The following is a 25,252-nucleotide window of genomic DNA, read 5'->3' on the forward strand; positions in this document are numbered from 1 at the left end:
TCTCATGATCATGGGGAGGCTCATGTCACTTTTTCTGTACCATTGTAACTTTGAAAGGTCACTAAATGAATTGTTGTAAGTCGTATTCACTTACAGTACACTCACATTCACGTACACTTCGTATACAGACTACCTGTATTCACTTTGTACATTATTCTTGAAACTGGTGATTTCTGATCTACTTTAAAAATAAGAATGTAAAAATGTCTATGGAGATTCTCAGTCATCCAGGTCATGATACTTGTCTCAAAGGTGCTCTTTTTCACTTGTCTTCCAAAAAGCTTCTTCAGTTTGCTTGGATGACAAGCATTTTTTAAAAAAATACACCCCCCACCCCCCAAAGAAAGTCCAGTTCCGAAAAAAGCATCTTTGGGATAAATATAACTTGAATGATTGAAAATCTCCACAGACTGTTAAGGATTAGCAATTTCTTAAATTACCTGAATTACAACATTCAAAGATTGATAAATAAAAGACAAATAAAATTGACTGGATTCTGCCACGGGTTCACGTATTCAGACAGGATATTAAATATATAAACAATAATGCAGAGGATCAAAGCACAATTTATATGAATAACAAACTGACTTTATTTGAATCTAAGTAGTATTCAGATATAATTATACAAAAGAAAAAAAAAAAAAGATGGATTAATTTCCAGATAAAATGAGCTAGATAAAATGACCCTTTTTATATTCTTGTCCCAAAGATGCTTTTTAAAAAGGCAACTGGACTTTTTTTTAATTTTTCTTTGAAGATATTTGCTTCTCATCGGAGCAGGACTGAAAAAGCTTCTTGGATGAGAAGTGAAATGTTTTCAAAGAAAAAAAAACCCAAGAAAGTTCAATAGTGTTTTGGAAAAGGCACTTATGAGACTAATCCTTATGGCAAGTAAAGAAAAAAAAACTATAAGCACATAGGAAAAATATGTCTAAGAAACTACAGAAGTAATACCCCTACTATCCCATTTAACCTCACCCCAACTCAAAAAATGGGGAATCAGCATATTTATTAGCTATGAAATACCAAACATCGGTTAGAAAATGATTAAGGAAATCTAATATAAGAATGAAATTTAACAATCATATTGGATATAAAATTGGCTTATCTTCTTCAACTCAAGAAAGCATATACCAGTCGTGGCTAACCTTTTTGGGCTCCCATGCTGAAAATTGTACACACGCTCACATGCCAGCACCCAGAAGACAATGCACAGGGCTCTCCCATGCCTCCTGCCCATGCGATCATGTCTCCCTTGTACCCCGTTCCCCACGCATGCGTGCCAGATACCTGACAATCAGCAGTGGGCTCTTCCGGGAGACCTCTTGCGTGCTGGCAGAAGTGGCTTTGTGTGCCACTTCTGGCATGCATGCCACAGGTTCGCCATCACGGGCGTATACAATATTTCTACCTCACATTTTGCCTATTGCTATAATGCTCTGAGGTAGTATGTGTCTGGCCTGAAGCTATCTAGCTGGATTTCATAACAAAAGGAGAACTAGAACTCGCAGCCCCTCATTTTCTAGTTAGCACCTTAACCTTTACACAACCTGGTGCTTATATTTAATGTAGTTTGGTCTTGGAAACTTTAAATCTTTTACTGTACCTGAGATTTGAAATCTTTCAGGTTTCATAATGTGGCAGCCATGTGGTAGTTTTGCTTGCTTATAGTAAAAAAAAAGAGTGAATTTCTTATGTTAAGGATATGTTTATTGGAACATAATGAGAGAAGTTTTAGAAAATTTAGCAGTTTGTACTTTTAATAGGTTTTAGAAAACTATGAAACATTCATTTCCAACTTGTACGCCGTTTGCATCAAATGTTATTAAATTCTCAAATCTCCATTTTATTTAACCTTTACTGCTACTTCAAACGTAATAGAAGTTACTTCTATTAAGTAGAAATAAGTTAAGTAGATTCCTAAACTGGCTGGTGCAATTACTAATATTAAATTAGAAGTACTGTACTTCTAAATACTTCTATTACTTCTGTTAACTAATGCTCTATTTTATAATCTCCTGGCTTTCAACTTATTTCTAGTCTATTCCTATAAAGCCCTCAAAGTCTGTCACAAACTACAACCATGTCATAGAACAATTTCTGAAGTGTTTAGCACTGTAAGAGACGGGGATAAGAAATACTTGTTTTGCAAGCTTCCCATTATTTAGATCAGAGGTTTGAACTCAATATCCTCTGCTTCACTGATGTTGCGCAGAAAAGCCTAGAATTGAGCTGTTTTTTAAAATAAAAGAAATACATTTTATAGTATACAAAAGTATAGTATGAGCATTAATTCAACATGATCTAGAAAACAAACTAATCAAAGAGAAAATCTACTGGGGATATGTAGGGCAGCTGAACTAATTTTTAGATAAAATCAAAATATGTCTTTGGAGCCAACCTCATATTTTCTGAGTATTGAGAATGGAACAATGTGATGTAATAGAATATTTTTAAAAACATAATGTAAATGTTTTCAAGGTTTGGCTCTAAAAGGGTGTAAAGGTTTTTGGAGGCTGTTTCAGGCCAACAGGTTTTTATATTTATAACGGTAATAGATTCCTAAACTGGATGGTCCAATTAATATTATTTATTTTATTTATCTTGTACTTTTAAGAACGTTCATTAAACAAGTGAGATAATTCTGAGTTAGATTACAAGTGTCTTTTATTTACTTCTAAGCTGCCCAAGATTCCTATGCTCTATTTGCTTAAGAAAGATTTTTAAACTCCAAATTTCATGTAACAGATTGTGCATCTAATTAAAAAACAGAATTTCCTCCATAAATTCTCAAATTATGATAAACATTCTGAATTAATTGTAGTGCATAAATGATATATTAAATAGATAACAGAAAAAAGCACAGAAAGGAATTGCAAAATATGTCAATAATGAAATACTGATTTTTACTCAGTTTGTAGTATCTGACAGAAGGTGGCGATCTATACTTACTAATGCAATTCTACTTAGAATTCTGTATATGAAAAGAAGCATATAGAAGGAATATGAGCGTTAACATGATTTTTACTATTAATGTAATTGCTTTCTTACGCTAACAATCAGATACTATCTATTCCAGTTTAAAAATATATATTTCAAGTAGAAAAATAATGTACATTGTACAAGAACAAGTGATATGTACTACTTAGATATGATAAGAATACTTACAGGCATCTCTAATATATAGCAACATAGCTAAGAAAATGTAGTCAACTAAATCAAGAGTGATGCTGTCAGCAAATAAAGCATCCCACACAACAAGAAGGTCCTGAAGAAGAAATTCTCTTCCAAATAGAAGCCTTATCCATCTCCTAGAAAGAAATTCCAAGGAACATATCACAAATTGCACATCACAAATGATAAATAATAATTTATAGAAAAATCCAATACATAATAATTTATTAATAAAGGAGCTCAGGGTTGACATGAAGGCTCCTTGGTGCTCTCTGAGCTTGCTTTTTTCCTTGCAGACATTTCATTACCCAAACTAGGTAATATCATCAATGCTAGTAAGGAGTCTATTTGCTGACAGTTCCTTACTAGCACTGATGATGTTATCTAGTTTGGATAATGAAACATCTGCATGAAAATAAACAAGCTCAGAGAGCACCATGCACCTCTCATAATAATTTATTACATACGTAGATGGTATACTTAACTGGATTCACATGACTGGAGTTGGAGACACATTAATGATTTATTTTTGAACTTTTTGTATGAAAGTAATTCTAAGAATAGGTTCCCCTCCCCCCTGGTATGTAACCCGATATGTGGTATAGAAAATATCAAATTCTGCATTAACCAGATTACATAAAGAAGTGTATTAAGGTGTTTAAAACCACTGGTAGTTTGTATGCCTATTCCTGATGAGCTCAACTATAAAAAGTTGTTATGGAATTGATCAAATTGTTTATGAAGTGTACCTTCCTTTTAAAAGGTCTTAGGTAACTGAACCTAATGCTTTGTTTTAATAATGCCTATCTTAAGTAGACATTTATATTATCAAGTTATAACCACTGCAAGTGAATGCAGAGGTAACTTTCAGTTGTGTTTTATGCTAATAGCTGATGCAATTAAAACTCAAGAAATATAATAAAATTTTTCATCTAATTTAAATAAACAAATACAATATATCTCTCAAGTGCTACAAATCAGAATTTCTAAAACTTGAAAAGGAAGAGGGAGCACAGTATCTTTGCAAAATTTACTGCTAATTATACTGCACAAGGTGTGGAAGGTTTCATCTTGGTGACTACCATACAGAAATCATTACTTTTTGGTGTTACAAATATAATTTGGACTGTGAATGAAATCTTTCTCTTTTCACCAAACTTATGATTCACAGATTGTGAGAAATTTGTACTAGAAACAGATAAAATTAATACACTAAAAAGAACATTTGTGTCTTTGAAATGGAGAGGAAAACGTATTTTGACAATAGGATTCAATTTTTTTTTTTAAAAAAAATCAGAAATTCCATTTTCTTCTGTATCATTTTGCGATTTGGATTAACTGCGGATGCTCAAGTCAGTTTGTTTGGTGCTTTTTATTTTCTTTTTAAATTGTCTCTTGAAAATATTAAGCACTGGAATGAAGAATTATTATTTTCACAGAATTAGCGAGCTAAAGGATTTCTCTGCTTTTGAAATTATAAGGCTATCAGCCTTGCAGAGTTGATGGGTATGTCTAATTCACACAATTGAAAGTTATTGTATTCTACCTGCTATCTGTACCTTTTCAGCAACATTGTAGTCCTATCCATAAACCAAGGATCCCTAATATCTCCAAATGGCTGTACTACAGCATGCTTTCTTTTCCATAAAACAAAATAGATGCTATAAAGAATTATGTCTGAATCGGATTGTTTTTATACTAATTAACACACTTTTACTGTTCTTTCCAATATGTAGATATAATCTAAGTTTCACTTAATGATACCACTAGACAAGAGGAGTCCCTTTCTTTTGAATGGTTGTATAGTTTAATTATAGTTCTGTCCTGTTAATTCTAGCTTCACATCTGCTACACCTGCAGACTGCAATGCTCAAGACGGTGAACCCTTTTATCACATTTCGTAACACAATAATTTATATTTACCAGATCAACATAGAATTGCAAATCAGTCTAAATACTGAAGGACTTTTAAAAAAAACCAGTTATAGTTATTACTATTTCCTTACTAAAAAGCATAGTCCTGATTTTTGTATAATTAAACCTTAATCTCAAAACAATCCATAATTACTACCCACAAATGGTAGTTTAATAATGACCTTCAAGAGAAATATTAATATTCTAGAAGACATTAGAAATATTACATTTAAAACTTTCAAAAGAAATTATTTTTATTAAGGATTACCAAGAATAAATGAATGCAGCTATAAATAATAGATAACTGGATCAATGGTATGACATAAATAAATAAAATACAAAAGTGCCTTATTAAGAATACTATCAAACTATGATTTGAGTACCATCACAATGTGATGTTTAAATTTTTAGAAGAGATACATAATGAAAAATAATATAATTACATAATGCTATATAACAGTTCAAGAATATGAGCCTATTTCCTATTGAAAGAGGACTGAAATTTACAAAGGGCACGTATCAATGATCCATTGTTGCAAATTAAATATGGATTAGATGTTGTATAATAATCCATTAGCCCATTCTCATGTGTGAAATATTAAGAATTTGTCTTGTACAATTCATATTCTAGTACAGTACCCTGATTTTCTGTATTTTTAGAAGTAGCAAAAATAAAGCATTTCTGATACTTGCAAAACCCAATGAATTATAATGCAGATAAAAATGTTGAAATAGTATGAGAAATCCAACCATGTCAATGACTGCTACAAGTCCCAAACTTTTTCACCAGCAAGACTATTATCACACCCTTTTTAAAAAAATAAAAATATTTGATACTATCTCAAATATTCCTGTATGGTTTCTTACCTCACAGAAAAAAAATGAAAGAATTCAGGAGTACATAGCTCCTTTAAACAGTGTTTTCAAAAATGCCATGCTAAGTCAAATCAACTTTATTATAGTCAAAAGTAAACTATATTAACTACTTACAATGTCAATAGTATCTCTTACTAATACAGTCCTATTAAAAACCTTAAGACACACTCTATTAACATGCACTCAGGGATTGTGTAGTTCTCATGTTTCTCTAAGATTGCAAGCTATTACTTAACTTTTTAATACACTATAAACAACTTGTTTATCCTCATCTGACAAATGTACAAAAAAAATTCACACACCTTGAAATTTTGCCACAATTGAATTAATATTGTGGTTTCTGTAAAAAATATCATATAAAAGCATAATAACATATTTGCCTACTACATTTTCTTTTCATAACTTTCATTCTCTATAAAATTGCTTTATCTAAATTGAAAAAAGCTCTCATGTTCAAAATGGCACCTTCAAAATTATTGCTTTTTCCTGAAATGGGTATGGCTTTCTTTAGTGTTCTTTGATTATCTTCTTTTAAAAGACTTTAAAAAATAATAGTTACTATTAACGTTACTGTTAAGAGAAGTAGGGTAAATACAACAAAAAGGGCAAGAATTATAATTCTGTTTTATCACCTACTGTTAATATTGTGGAATCTATCTTGGTTTCATCATTTTTATTCATGAATGTTGAAAGATGTGTTGATGGAAGAATGCATCAATTCAAATAGTTATACACATGTATTTATAATTTTAATAGACAATATAACATGACAATGGTTGAAGCTGTCCCAGATCTAATACATACCAACATGAATTTTGCATGTGGGGTACTGATGTTTAGGCTACAAGACTACATCTCTCCTTCACATTCCCAATTGAACACATTGCCAAGGAGAAAAAAGGATGAAAATAGCATGTACAGATCATTCTCTATTCAGAGGGAAACCCCATATGCATTAAGCTGAATGCCTGAAAAAGGACTCAAATGTGATTAAAAACAAAAGGAACCACAACTAGTAGAGACAGCTTGATAAAGTGGCAAGAAAAGAAAATTGTTTGTATGAATTCATTTCTCTATTTTCTCCCATGTAAGTGACTGTTATTCACTGCAGTGAAGTAATGTGGTAGGGTAAACTGTTAGTGAGATGTTTAGTGCCAAAAAAAACTACCAAAAGTTCTATGGGTAAAATGATGATATTTCTTTTCTTTCTATAAAAAATTAATAGATAAAAGAAAGCACATACTAGATTTCCAAAGCTTTCTGCCAGTCTTTAGCCATGGGTAGATACAAAAGAATAGAGGCAAATATTTGAACAAAATATTAACTCCAATTTTAGAACATATTCTAATGATGCACACTTGTGCTTTTACATTTGCCAGGCCAGTGATAGAAATCCTAGTTTCCATTGCTGTCATAATCCAAGGACTGCTTGTATCTTGGGTCTAAAGCTCTTTGCCTTCCAAGTCTTTTGTAACTTGTCACAATAATTTAGTAGTGCTGAAGACCGCAATAGCAATAGCACATAGACTTATATACCGTTTTATAATGCTTTACAGCCCTCTTTAAGCAGTTTACAGAGTCAGCATATTGCCCCCAACAATTTGGGTCCTTATTTTACCCGCTTTGAAAGGATTGAAGGCTGAGTAAACCTTTAGCCTGGCGAGATTTGATCTGCCAAATTGCAGGCAGCTGTCTGCAGCAGAAGTAGCTTGCAGTACTGCACTCTAACCACTGCACCACTGAGGCTCTTTAAGCTTCAATCAAAGACTGTTTTCAATTCTAGTAGACCACTTTGTCATGAAGCCTAAAGAACATGTTGAAGGATATTGTTCTGGAAATTCTTGATCAAGGAAAAACTAACTTTTCAGAAAGCAGAAGCAGAATGGATTTATTGTCACCACAGTATTTCATGTTATGTCTAAATTAACTTCTGAAAGTAAATTAAACTGCCCTTCAAAGGCCATAGACAGCACTCCATTTCTATCCATTAGTTTGGCTAATAACACCTTCAAATATTCATTAAGGAGACTGGAAGTGACATGACGACGTCAGCAGCAAGGGAATGGCAGTGACATCAGCAGTAAGGGAATGGAGCTCTCTGTTGCCTGCACTGGCTTCTACAAGTTCATGGGCTCCAGAAGCAGCCAAAGCCACCCTGGAGGGGTAGCAAAGCAAAGGAAAGTGCCCTGTGAGGTATCGGGGAGAACGCAACTCTCCTGAAGAACCCCAAGGCTATTGCTCTTTAAGTCATGTCGCGGAGAAGAGGTGGCCAAGATGGCCACCAGACAGCCAGAGACAGCTTCAACCTAAGAAGAGTGCAGTAGTGAAGTTAATGACAATGTGAAACTGTGTGAGAACTATCCTTTTTATTTTAAAGTATAACCCTGAGAAGAATATTCAGAAAAGATGACTCATAATTATATTAAGTGCTGGAAATTAAGACACAAATGGCAAAAGAAAGCAGGAGGTCCAGGAAGAGGAGGAGCCAACTGAAAGAGCAACCAAAGATAATAAGGAAATAAAAATAAATATGATTGATGTAAACCAAGGGGAGAGTATTATAAGGGAAATTAAACAGGAATTGCAAAGAGAAATCTTTGGGAGAAAAATAAGGGTGAGAGTAGATAACTTGAAAATGAGACAAAGGAATATAATAGAGAAGGAAGAAATGTTTAAGAGGAAAGGTCAAGAAGTGGTAAATAGAGATGGAAGTGTAACAGAGGAATATGGGAGACAAGCTAAGAAGCGAAAGACTAAAGCTTTAATGTAAATGAGATATGATGGTTTTTTAAAAAAGAAAGAGTATGATTTTATAGAAATATATATTATTAGTTAAGATATATAACTGCTAAAGGTAATAAATAAGAATATTAACATGCTATTGTAGGAAAAGGAATGACATATGGAATTTGATTGACACAAAAATAATATTGTGAAGTATTGTACAAGATAATGAATGTTATAATTTAAAAAAATAACTATTATTAGAATTGCATAAGTTGTTAAACATAAATATGATGAATACTATTAGATTTGTATCAAAAAGTGACAAGAAAGAGGATTTTTTCTTAAATATAATAGTGGCATATTTATAAATTAAAAGGAATAAACAATGGAAAATTATAATTAATATAAATTTGTGAATTGTTATTAGAACTTTATAAATTGGTAAACACTGCAAATATGATTATTAGTATATAATTGGTAGTAAAAGGGGTGAGGTTAAGAATATAGAGATTGACACAAAAATAACATATTGCAATCATGAATATCCAAGATTGATAATTTAACAAAATTAAATTATCAATTAATATCAAACCTTAAAAGATTGACTACTGTATTAAACAAGAGGAATATTGTCATATTTGTATCAAAATGTAAGACATTACGGAACCACACTGTTCACACAATGGTATTTTTGTTGTTAAAAATAAATAAAAAATGTATTGCATATATATAGAGAGAGAGATTTAAGCTCTCGCCTAAGAAAAAAATGCTAAATAGATGCTTTATTTGTATATTTAATTCAGATGTAGCATATATTTTTTTTGTCATTGTTGAACTCTTACAATATTGAAACTAAACTCTACATTGCAGTTTAAAAATATGCCTCATGCAAGCTTTTTAAATGCAATTTAGCAGTTAAAAAACTTTGAAACAAAGCTGCATATAAATTCACTACACTTTAATGTATGATTTATTAATTTTGCAACACTGTTTTGGCATGTAGTTCTTATATTTGCTGCCTGTTAAAGAATGATTGGGTAATGAAGTACTTCAGAGTCAAGTCCCATAGATTTCAATTAGGATTACTCCAGGGCAAATGTAAGTGGGATAGCAATGATATTCTATTTTACATAAGACTTATAAATCAACAGACATACGTTTTCTAAAATAAATGGCCTACAGCTAGTAGAGTTGCATGGTGGGAATTTAGCCACTTTGGGTGGAAGACAATGGACTCATTTAATTATCTACATATTCCTGTAGGAACCCTCTTAGTAATAAAAGATTCAGATGAAAAAACAGTGAATTCATTAATTAACTACCATATTTGTTGAAAAATGTGCACTAAATAATGCAGCATAGAAATAGTGGTCCTTCTAGATGCTTGTCTGCAAGTCTGAATGTGTGTGAGAAACGGAGAGGAAAAAGCAATGCCTATGCAGCTTCTAATTATTCCAATTATCATGGCACACTATGAAAACTTGATTAATAACACTGAAGATATTGTTGTGGCAATTAGCCATATGGTTATGGGACTTTATTCTGTCACGATTTAGCCATTAGCATCTACTTATGTTCGTCAGAACAGTGCATCCGTGACAAGTTGAAGTTTCGCTCACCTTGTCGATTCCCTCGTGAGCCACACTAGAGAACTGTTTATTCCTGAGAGCCCTTTGCCAGACTAAATTTTTCATGTGGCATCCGGTCTGACTGGGGACAAATGTCAAGTAGCTAATGCAACAACCCATCAAGCCTAGTTCTCTTTACAAAGATACTTGGTAAATTGCTTGTCAAAACATACTTATTTCAAAAAAGATTTGACCAAAGAAATTAATGTCAAGTGACTTGTACTGAATGTTTTGAGTGTAAGTAATTCAAACAATATGCACCTTCCATTATTTAGACAAGATGAATGTTCTATCATGCTTTTGTACAATTGCATGCATTAGTTACATGTGAAATATATACACTACAAGCCCAGGGATTTTGGGTTCATTGTCAGTTTGGGTCCAGCACAATTGGGATGTAATCCTTTTTTTAATGGGAGTCCATTACATTTATCTCCCTCCCTCTCACAATGTGTGTTGTGAAGAGAGCGAGTGAGTGAGAGAGTGAGATAGATTGATTTCCAATTGGTTGGACTCACAGCTGATCTACAGGAACACTAGATAACTCAAGATAATGTCTCCAGTGCCCCACTGGAACAAAAACCAAAAAAGGAACATGAAAGTAGGCTTTTTTTTTAAGGAAGCAGGAAAATATGGCTGATAAAGGGAGTATTTCTTTGTTAGAAACATAGGAATGTATGTGGTTTACTGTAGATATTTTAGATAAGCTGTATTTAACCTTTTGTAGCAAGTAACAGAAAACTCTCTTATACTGACTAGAGAAAGTAGATACTTGAATCTGGATCGCTAAAGAACCAGTCCAGCATGTTAATCATTATACTATATTAGTTCTGTTTTTAACCAATCTCACCGATTCTATATATGTATACATATATATATATATATATATATATATATATATATATATATATATATATATATATATATATATATATATATATATATATATATATATATATTCATCTATTTTATGTAATCTCTACTACCATATTCCACAAGGAATATAGAAACCCTAAGGTAACCCATGCAGAGCCCATGGCACTTATATTATACATGGACAGCAATTCTTACTCATTAAAAAGAGGTTTGTTACATTTTGTACAATTACAGCTTTCAAGTATTATTCATAGGGAATCTCTTATAGCACATTGCAATATCCTACCCTAGAAATAATAAGAGCATGGGAAACTCTTGCTAAGGCAACAGTTCTGTTCCAGAAAGGGTTGCGCTGGTAAACCAACTAAAGCTGAATAAAGTGACCCCAGATACAGGCTCCAATATTGCCTTCTTAACACTAGCCATAACTCATTACAGAGTTATAGTTCTGGTTCTTTCAGGAAGAGTGCTATTCCACCTAGAACCAAGATAGCAAGTAATATAATAACAACAGCACTTTGACTTATATATTGTTTCACGGTGCTTTACAGCCTTCTCTAAATGGTTTACAGAGTCAGCCTATTGCCTCCAACAATTTGGGTCCTCATTTTACTAACCTCAGAAGGATGGAAGGCCGAGTCAACCTTGAGCCTGGTAAGACTCAAACTGCCAAACTGCAGTCAGCGGGCAATCAGCAGTAGCCTGCAGTCCTGCATTCTAACCACTGCCATCACAGGTAAGAATGCTAAACTATTATTTTTGGAAGTTTTTTTTAGAATTCAGTTTCAATCTGTTTCCTACAGCTTCCCATTGGCAGTTGACCTCCCCCAAGGAGCTCAAATAAATTGGAATAGTTGAGTAAAGAAAGAAGGATCCTACAGTGGTCCCACTCCCAACTGTAATGGCTTATTTAAAGAAGGGAACCCTTGTTCTCAATACTTTGAGGAATCAATGGCAGTAAATAAATTGAGAGATCGAAGAGGATGAAGATGGGTATATTCAGGGGTGGGCTTCAAATTTTTTAGCAAGGGGCTCTCTGCCCTAATGACTGCCTGGGTGGGCATGGCTAGGTGGTCACATGGTCATGTGATCAGGTAGTCATGGCGAGATGATTATGTGACTGGGTGCAGCCAGCTCAATGCCATTCCCACCCAGTCACATGACTCCCAGTCAAGCCTACTCAGGTTTTGTTGCTCCTGGTGTTTTCTGTGGGAAATGGGTCTCTCTCTCTCTTTCTCTCCCCCCTCTCTCTCAAACTTCAATTCCTGAATCATTTTGGCCTTCTTTTTTCCCATTCTCCTTTTTTTCTAGGAATAAGCTGGAGGGAGGGAGGGAGGGAAAAAGAGAGAAAGAGGAAGAAAGGGAGGGGAAGGAAAGAAGGAAGTCAAATTGGGTTGTTGACAATGACCATTGTGCCTTTAATCCTGGGTTTATTATTTGCAACTAGCCTATCTTGGAAAAGATTAAGAAACTGACTTTGGAGTGATTTATGAACTACAAACAGAAGAGAAAAGGGAATAGAAATGGCCAGCCTTTATTTCTAGAGTGACTCAGAGGAGAATCCCCCAAAATGCTAGAAATTACATTATTGGCTGCTTCCAATTTAATTTTCATTTTTTTAGTGGAACTAAGGCCTTTCTCAAATATATATATATGTTTTTTAAAAGCAGGGAGAAAGGAAAAAAGAGTACTTGGAGCAAAAAAGTATCACTGTTTTAATTAGAAGATGTGCCAATCAAGTCATTAAAAGAGAGACCGGAAGTGAGGGAAAATGAGATTTCATTTGCATCTCTAAGGTTCACTTAGCCGACTGTCCGAAGTTGACTGAGCAAGTCACTTTCAAAACAAAGCAATCCACACACACCTCCAATGAATGCCCCCGGACACATAGGATGCCCCCCCCTTGACATCAGGAGGTGGGGGGAGGCTGAGAGCAATGACACGAGAAAGCTAAGAAGGCTGAAGAAAGTCAGTCTCTGGAATTTCCTTCAGCTCAGGGCCAGCCACGGTTCCCTTTGTGTTGGCTCAGGAAGGAGGAGCAGCTGCTGCATGTGTGTGTGTGTGTGCATGCACAAAAGAGAGAGATGAGAGAAAAGAGAATTCCCTTTTCTCTCTCTCATCTCTCTCCTCTCCCTTTGTGCGGGAGGCAAGGGCTGCCTTGAGTGAAAATATGGCACGAAGGCAAGTTCAGGGCCGCTTCACTCCTACAGTAAGTGTTAGTGTTTGGGGATAAACCCCCAAGCAGAGTGTGCAGCAGCAGTCAAGCCAGGCAGGCAAATGAGAGAGAGAGTGGGCCCAAGAGTATACACACACTGGAGACAAAAACACTGTTTGTAGTTATAAAATAGTTATTTATTGCACACAGAGATCAAGAAGAGTCATTCAGTCCATATATCATTATCCAGTATATCCATCCAGTTATCAAGTCCATTAACAGTAAATACAATGTCCTTATCTGCTTGTAAATCTTCTCCTCCCGATACCTTTATCTCAAAGACAACGCTGAGTAAACAGCTCACCAAGTAAACAGTCCAAAAGGTATCTGGCACAGTAGCCTCCAAGAGTAAGCAGATAGACGTTCCAGCAGGCAGCAGACCAGGAACAGAACCAGGTGCATCCAGAAGCCGCGTCTATTACGTTTTTCTTTTTACCTTTATTACTACCTGCAACCGCACCCACAATGACATTGCAGTTTCTTGCTTAAAGCTACAAAACACTTAAAACTAGGTTTACATATTTATTCAACCCAAACCTGGTTGGTGTATCCATATACCCAACAGTAAGGCTCTGGCAATCAGGGCAGGGTGTAGCCAGCCAGGAGTGGGAGTTGGGGGGCTTGCTGAGCCCATCAGTGTCTTAGCAAGGGGATCGCCTGAGCTCCTGCAAGCTCCCAGCAGTCCACCCTTGGATATATTCTATCATCCAAGACAAGTCACCCAACAGTGCAACTAATCCGTTTTCTGTCCTGTATCCAGGCCACAGTTCAGACTGAAAAGGATGCAGAAAATTGGCTTCCTCTAGAACAGTGATGGCTAACTTATTTGTTGTCACATATCAAGTGTGTGCACACCCGCACACCTGCACCCATAATGCAATGCGTGCATGATCCCCCACCCCTGACCATGCGACCCCCCACATGTGCATGCATCTCCCCACGCATGTGTGGCAGATACCCAACAATCAGCTGACTGGCGGGTGCGCATGCATGCGCAGTGGATCAGTTCTCGGCGATGGCTCGCCTGCCGGCAGAAATGCCTCTGCATACCACTTCTGGCATGTGTGCCAAAGGTTCACCATCACAGCTCTAGAACAACCCGAAAATCACAACATTCTTTTAATAACCTTTTCCAGAATGGGAAAGCTGCATACTAGATGATAGTAGTCTAATATAGCTGCATGCATGGAGTCGAGTCCCTTTTCAGAAAAAGATACCTCACTGCTTCTTTTAAGGCTTACAGCACCACATCCTCTCTCAGAGAGATAATGACTTTCTCCCTAATTGTAGGAGATGATCAGGTTGAGCCTGAAGGATGGCCCAAGTGCATTATCAGTCTTGAGCCCCTTCTTACCCACAAAAGATCTAGTCTAACCCACTTTGAATTGTTGACTTTTATCTACTACCAATTTGCTTTGACTGTTAGTAGTTCAGATTTTTGTAGAGTATTAGCAAGGAATAAACCTGTATTGATTTGAACTGCTTTGCTTCCTGATTTTTTGCACCTGAGACTGATTCATTGAATCTTATGTTAACCTTTCTCTCAAAGGAGCCAAGTAGGGTAAGGTTCCAGTTCAAATGGGATGGTGTCAGGGATGCAATTCAACCAGTGTAACAACCAGTTCAGTGAGTGCATGCTTTGAAAAACCCTGCCTTTTTCAGTTATAAAACTTACCTTCTGTTGCAGTCCTGGTGAGCAAATCAGTTGAGGTGCAGCAAGCCTCTGTGCCACACCAAACAGCTGAGCTGAAAATCCCAGAAATAAAGGACAGAATATGGCAGGGGTAGGGCCAAATCGTCACCGTAACTATAGAACCGAACCGGGCCAAACTGGTAGAATCCCATCCCTGGATGGCACTCATACTGCACTCTATCTATATCTTTGAGATTAATTAAATTATATTGCAAGACTCTACTCGTGTTATCATCATATATTTTGTCAACTGGGACTCTGAAGCAAATTTGATTATTGCCAAAACTCGCAAAATGAAACGAATCACTCTAAAGGCTGGGATGCAGTCCAACATTAATAAGGGTGAAGTCACCACAGTGTAAGTTCAACCATGAGATCAGGTTTACATCTGATCTTCCCACTGATGCTCTAATGCGGGGGTGTCAAACTGGAGACCCGCGGGCCAGATGCGTCTCACCCACCCGAGTTCCGTGAATGGGAAAAACATCACAAAATGTCACATGACGGCAATGTGATGCCGTGAGTTTGACACCTGTGCTCTATAGTATATCTCCACTATCAAGTTCCTGATTAATCAAGGATAGATTCTTATCTAGACAAGTATTTGTGAGGCTTGCAAATTCAGCAACAAGAACCACTTAGATCTTGGCAAATATTGGTACTGCTAATAAAGTAATGTAATAGCACTGTCAAGGCCAGCTAAAGTAATTTTCAATATCAACTTACACCTTGCATAATTTGGGTAGAGTTACACTGACCTTCTTTCTTATGCTTCCCTCTCCATTGGGCTGACATGTCTTTATTTCAACAGTTCTTTTTTCTCATTCATGTTCTGAGGGTCCTGCTATATATACCTTTCATCCCAAATATTTAATTAAATTATCGTCTAATCAGGTCAATTGAAATTATAATATGTTGATAATCTCTGGAGTTTGCTTGTAGTCATGGATTCAGACTGTACACTCCAGCAGTGACAGTAAAATGAGAATATGCAGCTCATGGTAATTTGTTAAATTCAGACCCCACTTTTTATTTTTAGCTGTCATAAAGATGTTGCTTTCTATTGTTGATCTCCACCACAACAATCTTATGAAATAGATTGTACTAAAAGAGGGTGACTGATCCAGTGAGCTAAAGTCCCAAAGGTATTTTTCAAAACAACTGGACTTTGTTTTTTCTTGAAGACATTTCACTTCTCATCCAAGAAGCTTCTTCAGTTCTGACTTCAATCACTTTGGGGACAACCATGACCTGGATGATTGAGAATCTCCATAGACCATAGGAGTATCAAACTGGATTTCTTCAAAGGCCAGATCAGCATTGTAGTTCTTCTCTGCAGGCTGGATGCCTCTTGCAGCACCCTGCCAACCAAAATGGGGTGCAGGGAGTCTGTGCACAGCCCCCATTCACCTCATTTTCACCCTCCATGTCCTCCTGCAGCACTCTGCTGGCCATTTTCTGACCCATTTTTGGCCCACTTTCAGGCCGTTTTGGGCCCTTTTTGTTTTCAGGGCTGTTTTCGGGCCATTTTCCAGTCCGTTTTCAACCAGCAGAGTGCTGCAGGAGACCATGGAGGGTGAAAATGAGGGGCAGGGGGGCTTCATGCAGCCTGATTTAGTTGCCAGTGGCACCATGGGCCACTCCTTTGATATTTCCAGTTCCATGAAGAAGAATGCAGCACTTAAAACAGTTAATCATAATTCTTTAAATCTTTATCATATTTATATTTTTAGCACTGAAGAATTTTAACTTGACATTTTTAAAAAGTAGTACTAAAATATATTTAGAATGGGATGTTAGCAGCATAATATCTGGGCTGTATTCGGAGATCTTATATCAAATAGTAAAGATGTATGGCAATAAATATTTTTGATTTTGGTATGATAGAATTCTGCCTGGATTTCTGGGCTTTCTTTAAGTATATCTTTTGTATTAAATATCCACTGGTCATTAAAGTGATTATATCTTAGTCAAATTCTGTCATCTGTTCTGATCTTAGATACTTTCAATCTGCTGCATATCATAATTTTTTCTAGTACGTTTGGAAGCATCATGAGTATTGAAAAGTGTGGTTCCAAATAACCCAGATACATATTAAAATGCCCCCATTGGCTTTTAAATAAACACGTTTTAAAAGAGGGTAAATATTCTAGTGGAATAAACAATTATGGCCAATATGAACTGTAGCATGGAATTAAACTGGCTAGTACAAACTCCTAATTAAATAAGAAAGTTAATGGAAACTAAACTGCTGATGTTATAGGTCTCTCACCTGAAAGTATCATAACATCTATTTTTTTAAAGCTTTTTAAAAAAGAGATGCTGGAAGTACAGCATTGCAACATTTTTACAACTATGTGCTTTTCACAACAGTAGCTGTAACCAAAATTAATATTGCAGTATACAGTATGTATGCATATATATGTGACCTTTTTATATAAGGTTTCTATGGGTTATACTTGTTGTATTTCAGATTTAAGAACGCTTGGCAACTGATTTATAATTATGATGGTTGTACTTTCTCAGGGTCATGTGATCAGCTTTTGTTACCTTCCTACAAGCAAAGTCAATGTGGAAGCCAGATTCACTTTACAACTGTGTTATTAACTTGAGAACTGTAGTGATTCCCTTAACAACTGTGGCAAGGAAGGGTTATAAAATGGGGAAAATTCATTTAACAAATGTCTCAGAAATGTTGGGCTCAACTATGGTTGTAAGTTGAGGACTACCTTTATAGGAAACCGTTGTGAGAAAACATCTGGTTATTAGCTTTATTTGGCCGACCATGGACTGATTGGAAGTGCTGTAAAATCCTTTCACAGTGTCTGGAAGTTGATGGAGTCTGAATGGTATAAAACATGCTCAGCAAAGCCGAATTGTACTCTATTCATTACAGTATCCTGCCAGTTCCAGGGAGACTTGGCACTTCCCTTGAAAGAATAAATTTGTGACTTGGGGTTTTCCCCAGTAGCTTGCAGCTATTACCAGATGGTGGCTATGGCAACATAGCCTCTGAAGAATCGAGGATTGTGCCTAGGATAGCCTTTGCCCAGCTTGGGCCAAGAGTTATGACTCTTTCTGGAACAGAAGGATGTGTCTAAAATAACTAATCCTTATTCCTAAAAGAGATAGATTCCGCAAAGCACACTAGATAGGGGCATTTGAAGGCCTCTTAAGATTACATTTTGACTTGCTCTAGTTACTATGATCACATTATGCCTATTTTGTGGTCCTTTATAGGAAAAAATTTGCTTATACTTAAACATATTATACTGTATTTGCATTTTTTGTTAGCAAATAACATAATCCCAAGAAAACTATTTTTTCCTATAGAAAATTTTTCTAGATTTATGCTGAAAACAAAGTTGGCCCACCCACATGTGCAACTCATTTCATTTCTGCAAGGAATACTGGGAGGAGACTGATAAACACTTCTTTTGAGTAACAGCATTGTGAAATAGCTTCCTCTTTAGTAACGAGACTGTCTTCCAGTTTGCCCTACTAGAATATTTGAAAACCAAATTCCAGTGGGTGTATGGTGAGAGACAGAATGCCTTATTTGATTGACCAACTAATGTTCATGGTTTTATAATTTTGTCTTAGCTTTAACATCAATGTTTTATTTTAAAACCTTGTGTTTTGCTCTTAACTTATATCATGATTAAGACAGTAGATCAGGTCTCCTTTTTCGAATGTCAAATTCTTTCATTTTCAAAATTATTATATAAGTATTCGACAAAATAAAAAAGTATATGTATGTGTATAATATTAACAAATAATATTGAATTAAATATGTAAAAATTAGTTAAAAAAATAAACTATAACCAAGTTAATTTGTGCTCTAAAATGACTAAAAGGCTAAACAATGTCTAAACAAGGCTATATACGACCTGTTATCAATGACTAATATTAACTAAAACAATGACTAAATAGCTTATAGCATACAATATGTCTTCTCACAATGGATCCTTTGAAGTTATTAACCAGTTGGCAGGATGAGTTAAGAGTGCCATTCTCATGTGCTGAAAAACATAAGGTTTTCAAAATAGAAAGAAGATGCTACTCTAGGTTGGCCTTTGGTCTGTCAAGTATGCTGCTTCTTATTTTCCTTGAATGCTTGAAAATAAGATATCTAAGTGTCTCCTGGGACTATGCATATCATTTAAAAGAGGTGCTTTGGAACATGAGTGAGTTCTTGGGAAGCATCTCTTTTATTATGGTTGGTCATACAATTAGCCAGATATTTAGCCTGGATTTGGCATTTTTATTCAACTGTTGAAACCTTTCCAGATTTCTGATGGTGCTAAAGTTATTGTTTCAGAATATAAACTGTTCCAAGTCAAGTGGCATTGTGCAATTGACTGATGATGATTTTATCAATGTCCATGGTTTTCAAACAGTGTTCCAGTTGTTTTGGAATTGCAAGTATGAACAGAGTATCAGAGTTGGAGGTCTTCTAGTCCAACCCTATATCACTTCAGACAAATGGCTGTCAAATTGTTCTTAAAAACTTCCAGTGATAGAGCACCACAAGGCAAAGTGTTCTACTGATCAATTGTTCCAACTGTCAATAAAAAATCTCCTTAGGTCTTAGATTGCTTCTCTTCTTGATTAGTTACCATCCCTTGCTTCTGCTTTTAGATTCTTTGGAGAATAGACTGATTCCCTTTTCTTTGTGGCAGGCCCTTAAGTATTGGAAGACTGCTATCATGACACCCCTGGTCCCTGTTTTCATTAAACCAGACATACCCAATTCATGCATACCCAAGTCATTCCTTATATGTTTTGACCTCCATTCCCTAATTATCTTTGTTGCTCTTCTTTGCACTCTTGCTAGAATCTCACATCTTTTTTATATCATGGAGTCCAAAACTGAATACAATATTCAGTGTGGTTTTACCAAGGCATTATAAAGTGATACTAACACTTCACATGATCGTGAATCTATCTCTCTGTTCATGCAGCATAGGACTTTAGCTTTTTTGGCAGAGGTTGCACTCTGTTGGATCATATTTGTGGTTATTCACTAGAAGTCCAAGATCTTTCTCATAGTCAATGTTATTGAGATAGGCACCTCCTATTCTATACTTGAGCATTTAGTGTTCTTGCCTAAGTGTAGGACCTTGCTTTTGTCACCACTGAATTTCATTTTCTTAGATGGGGCCAGTGTTCAAGTCTGTTAAGATCCTTCTGTATCTTGACCCTATCTTTTGGAGTGTTGGCTATTTCTGCCAGCTTTATGTCATCTAGAAATTTGATGAGTTCCCCTACTATCTCATCTAAATCATTTTGAAAGATATAGAAGAGCTCTAGGCCTAAGACAGAGCCTTGAGGTACCCCACTTCATACTTCCCTCCATGTAAATGCAGTTCCATTAAGGGATAGACATTGAGTACAATTGGTCAGCCAGTTACAAATTATGTGATAGTGATGCTGTCTAACACACATTTTTCTATCTTATCAAATAGGAGGTTGTGATCTGCTTTATCAAACTGAAGTCCAAGTAAATTATATCCACAGGATTTTGCTGGTCCACTAATTTTGTCCCATTGTTAAACAATGCAATAAGATTTGTCTGGCATGATCTGTTTTTGACAAACCCATGGCTTCTGGTTATGATTTGCTTGCTTCTAAGTAATCGCAAATTTGATGTTTGATTCTCTTTCCCAGGATCTTCCCAGGTATTGATGTCAGACTGACAGATTTGTAGTTTTCTAAATCCATTTTTAAAAGATAGGAATCACGTCAGCCTTTTTCCAGTCATTGGTAGTTACCCAGTGGTCCAAGATCTTTGAATTATATGGTTCAATGGTTCTGAGTTCACATCTGCCAGCAGCTTCAGAACCCTTGGATATAATCCATTTTGTCCTGTTGATTTGATCTCGTCTACCATGGACAGGTATTCTTACCATTTTTTTTTTTGCTTATTTTGACCTGCATTCCAACAGACATGGTAGTGCAATGGTTAGAATGCAGTATTGCAGGGCTTCTGGTTTGACGGTGCAGCAAGTTCGGACATGAGCGGGGCTCTAAGAATTTGCACTGAATCCTCCTTGTTGGAGGGTCTTCCAAGGGGCTAAAGTCACCCTGTAGGAGTGACGAAAAAAGGAGAGGCATTCTGCAAGTCGCGGAGAGTGGTGGCTCTCCAGCTAGACCCAGGGATTCCCTCTCATCCAACAATGAAGAGGAGAGGCAGCCATTATGGCTGCCATGAAGCTGGGGCAGCCTAAGAAACAAAGAGTTTGCAGGAGCAGTGTAGATGAACAGTGATTGGAACTGGGTGAGGTGATTATTTTTCTACCTAGAACCTAACCCAAGAAAATAAACCCTGGAAAAGAGACTCTTTGAAAAGCTTGTCAAAGCAGCGAATAATTACCGAGAAAAAAATAATAGACCTGAAAGAAAAGGAATTAAAGGGAGAGCGAAAAATCTTTAAAATATAGAAAGATTGGATCTTTAAACTTTATTGGCAATATTTCGATAAGACATTTTAAAATGCTAGAATTAGTCGTCTGAATATTGACTATTCGTAAAAAACTGAAATATTTGTCAGATTTTGTACTAACATTGAAATTTAAGCTGAAGGTGCCCTCTTCTGGTGATGGAATATATACTAAACTCCTAAAACCTTGGGAAAGTACTGATGAAACACAGGGAAAAAAGTGGAAATAACATCTAGTGGACTGCTGTGTTATCTATTGTTTTATATTTGCCTACTTCATGGCAATTGGAGGTTTAACTATGATATGATGGAATACAGCCAAAGAAAGCGACTTTTAAATGCCAGGATCTATGGCTGAACTAACAGAGTGGACTCAAGGAAATATTTGGAAATCTTCCTGGATTACCTAAATCAGGGATGTCAAACTCAAGGCCTGTGGGCTGGATCCGACCCATGATGTGGTTAGATCTGGCCCACAAGGCTGTCCTGGTCTACCCAATGTGAAGATGAAAGATCAGGCCAACGTGGCATCAGCCCAGTCTACCCAATGCGAAGAAGAAACATGCCAGCAGTTTGGGGAGAGGCGTCAAGCTGGCTACACCTACCCAGTCACCTATGCCCACCCAGTTGAAACCACACTCATCCCCTCCCCGAGGTCAATGACAGCCTTGATGCAGCCCTCAATGAAATTGACTTTGACATCCCTGACCTAAATGGAATTAATTGGCTAACTTGGGACATAAAAACTATCACTATTGCATTTCCCTGAGAAGCAACACTAAGATTGGGCAAATGATTTCTAAGCTGGCTTTCTGAAGTCATAGACAATTGAGACTTGGGGCGGTGACAGACCACTGAGAGGCTATTGAGTAATATTTGGACCTATCAAAATGAAATAAGATATTGCACCAGGGGGAGATGAGTGGATTTCAAAAAGAAATGGTGTTGATGCTTCAAAGTAACTATGATATGCTGATAAAGAACCATGGGGAGATAAAAGACTTAATGCATGACATTGTGGAGAAATCAGAAGAAGTTCAACAAGGGACAATGAATGAAGATAATAAAACGCAGGAAATAGTGAAGATAATAGAAAGACCAGAGGAAAAATATAACAGATAAATCAACATATAAAACAAGAAGACAAGAAGGAGATGACAATAAATATTTATGAATCAAATCAGGGACAATATATATTAAGAGACCAAAAAATGGGATTGGATAAAAGGAAAGATATTTTTGAAGAGAAGATAGGGGCTTGGGCAGATCCCCAAGACGTACAGTAGCAAAAGATAGTAGACATGGAAGAAATATTTAGGTTAAATAGGAAAGATGTAGACAAAGACCCAAAGGAGGAGTTTGAGAAGCAAGTCAAAAAACAAATAAGAATTGAAATACCAAAGCAGGCAAGAGATGATGCTGGTTAGAAAGGAATGCTGTTTAATGTAAGATTGGCTTTATTGAGGGCTAGAATAGAGGCAGAAACAAGATCAAGGGGGAATATTATTATACATATTTTTATATAATATACTAAAAGTAATTGTAGATATAAAGATTCGATGTTGAAAGATGGTATTACTATGTAAGTTAATATAATATTGTGATTGTTTTTAGAATGGTGCACAAATACACTGAACAACTAAACAATGAAGGAACACGTTGTAATACAAATATGTATAATAACACTACAATTGCATAAGTATAATTAATGTAACTAATATTATTATTACTATTATTTGTATTTAAATGAATGATACCCAGATGCCTCACTGTAAGAATACAGTATTGCAGGCTAATTCTGCTGACTGCTGATTACCAGCAGTTTGGCAATTCTATTCTCACCGGCTCAAGGTTGACTCAGCCTTCTATCCTTCCAAGGTTGGAAAAATGAGGACTCAGATTGTTGGGGGCAATATGTAAACCACTTAGAGAGGGCTGTAAAGCACTGTGAAGCAGTGTATACATCTAAGTGCTATTGCTAATCTGCATTTACAGTATTTTTTATAGATTGGATTATTATTTTTTCCTTTTGTATAGACAGATGTAAAAAACAACTTAGCAGTTTTGCTTTCTCCTTGCAACTCATCACTTCTTGCTATTTGCTCCCAATAATGGACCAATTATTTCCTTCACTTTTTTCTTGTTTTTTCTGTTTGTATATTACATGTTTTTCTTGTTTTTTTTATAAGATTTTTATTATTATTATTTTCTTTTTTCTTTCTTTTACCATAGTCATTCTATTTCTATTTGCAGGTCTTTGTATTTTATGATTTTCTCCACTTCTTTCTCTTCTCTTCTGCTACCTCCAGATATTGCAACTATCCAGACTTTTTTGTCTTTTTTATTGGCAATTGTTAAGTCTATGTAGCAGGTGTTTGTCTGTTTGAATTCTAATGTCCCAGAGCACTTCAGTTTCTTCATTTTATTACTTTGTATATTTTGCAGTCCCATTAGTTCTGGCTTGCAGGCAAACCATTTCTTCCAATGCATCATTGTTGCTACTTTATCATATTGCTCAGTCTGTACAATCTTCCGCAGCTAACTAAGTGATCCACTGTTTTTTCAGCTTCTTTGCAGAGATGACATTTGCAGTCTATTGCTGTCTTCTAAATTCTGGCAGTGTATGTATTTGTTTTTAAGGCTAAGTCTTGTGCAGTCAGAATTAGCCCCTCTGTCTGTTTCTTCAATTTTCCTACTTTTAACCATTACCAACTCTTGTTATCTGCTTTTATTTTATTTTTTTAACATGGTGACCATGTAATATTTTGCCTTACCATGGCTTGTAGATCAGTTTTTCTCTCTCCAATACTCATAAGCCTTCATGTTATACTAGTCTCAGTGCGTCTTATTCACTATTCTTCACATATTTGTTCAATGTCCTTTTTTTATTCTTTAACTCTTTGAAATACTTGCAAGATTCCATGCCCACTTATTTGGTTTGGTAAGTAGAGTCTGTCAACAGCACTGTGAAGATAAAGGGCATGATTCATTGTGATTCTTTTTCTTATCTTCCTAGCCAGGGCTTTTGCTCTGCTTGAGCCCAGTCCAATAGTCCAGCTATGTATCTAAAATTGGAATTGCTAGGGGTTAATTACCTCAACAGCATTTTAACTGTCTTTATTACTATTATTATTAGAGTTTTAATTCCACCTTCATTACTTTTTATAAATATCTTAAGGCACCAAAGATACATAATAATACTTTTTCGATTATTAAAGCAGCCATTGTTTGTAACTAGGTCTGCTTTAGTGAATCCAGATCATTTTAAAATGGATTTCTTCTGGGAAAGAGAAGGCTAGGCATTTTTGAAGGAGTGGGGGGCAAAAAAACCCATACCATAAGCTTAAACAAATGCTTCTTGATGAAAAAAGCATTTAACACCAATGAGTCTTTTCTCAGCTTAGCTATTATAGAAAGAAAAATCTGCAATCTTAGTTGTTCAGTAAAGTTTCCTGACTTGCACTCTCTTTGTAATTGTCCTAATAATTCTTAAGACAACTTTCAGAATGGAAATTACCACTGGTCTAGAAAAATATTCCACTTACATAGAATCCAAAGAAAGATCTAGAGTTCTTGAGATTTGTTCTTTGAACTGATTTTCTCTTCCCCGTTTGGCACACAAGGTTTGTGTTGACAAGGCTAAAGAGGACAGAAATATAGAGCAAGCTGAGAAATGTTCCATAATGAAAATAATTACTTTGTCCTTT

General features: G+C 35.8%; 1 protein-coding gene across 6 annotated transcripts in view; it reads right to left on the reverse strand.

Annotated features, from left to right (window-relative positions):
* TBC1D5 (TBC1 domain family member 5) overlaps positions 1–25,252 on the reverse strand; it is a 438,974-nt gene that overhangs the window by 91,709 nt on the left and 322,013 nt on the right. For all 6 annotated transcript variants that reach the window (XM_087917673.1, XM_026708141.2, XM_087917675.1 and 3 more), the window contains one exon: positions 3,169–3,311. In XM_087917673.1, the coding sequence (XP_087773799.1) occupies positions 3,169–3,311 (143 nt within the window). The remainder of the gene's footprint in view (positions 1–3,168; positions 3,312–25,252) is intronic.

The sequence above is a fragment of the Pseudonaja textilis genome, chromosome Z (genome assembly GCF_049901715.1).
Source record: "Pseudonaja textilis isolate UNSWEBS1 chromosome Z, rPseTex1.2, whole genome shotgun sequence".
NCBI lineage: Eukaryota > Metazoa > Chordata > Lepidosauria > Squamata > Elapidae > Pseudonaja > Pseudonaja textilis.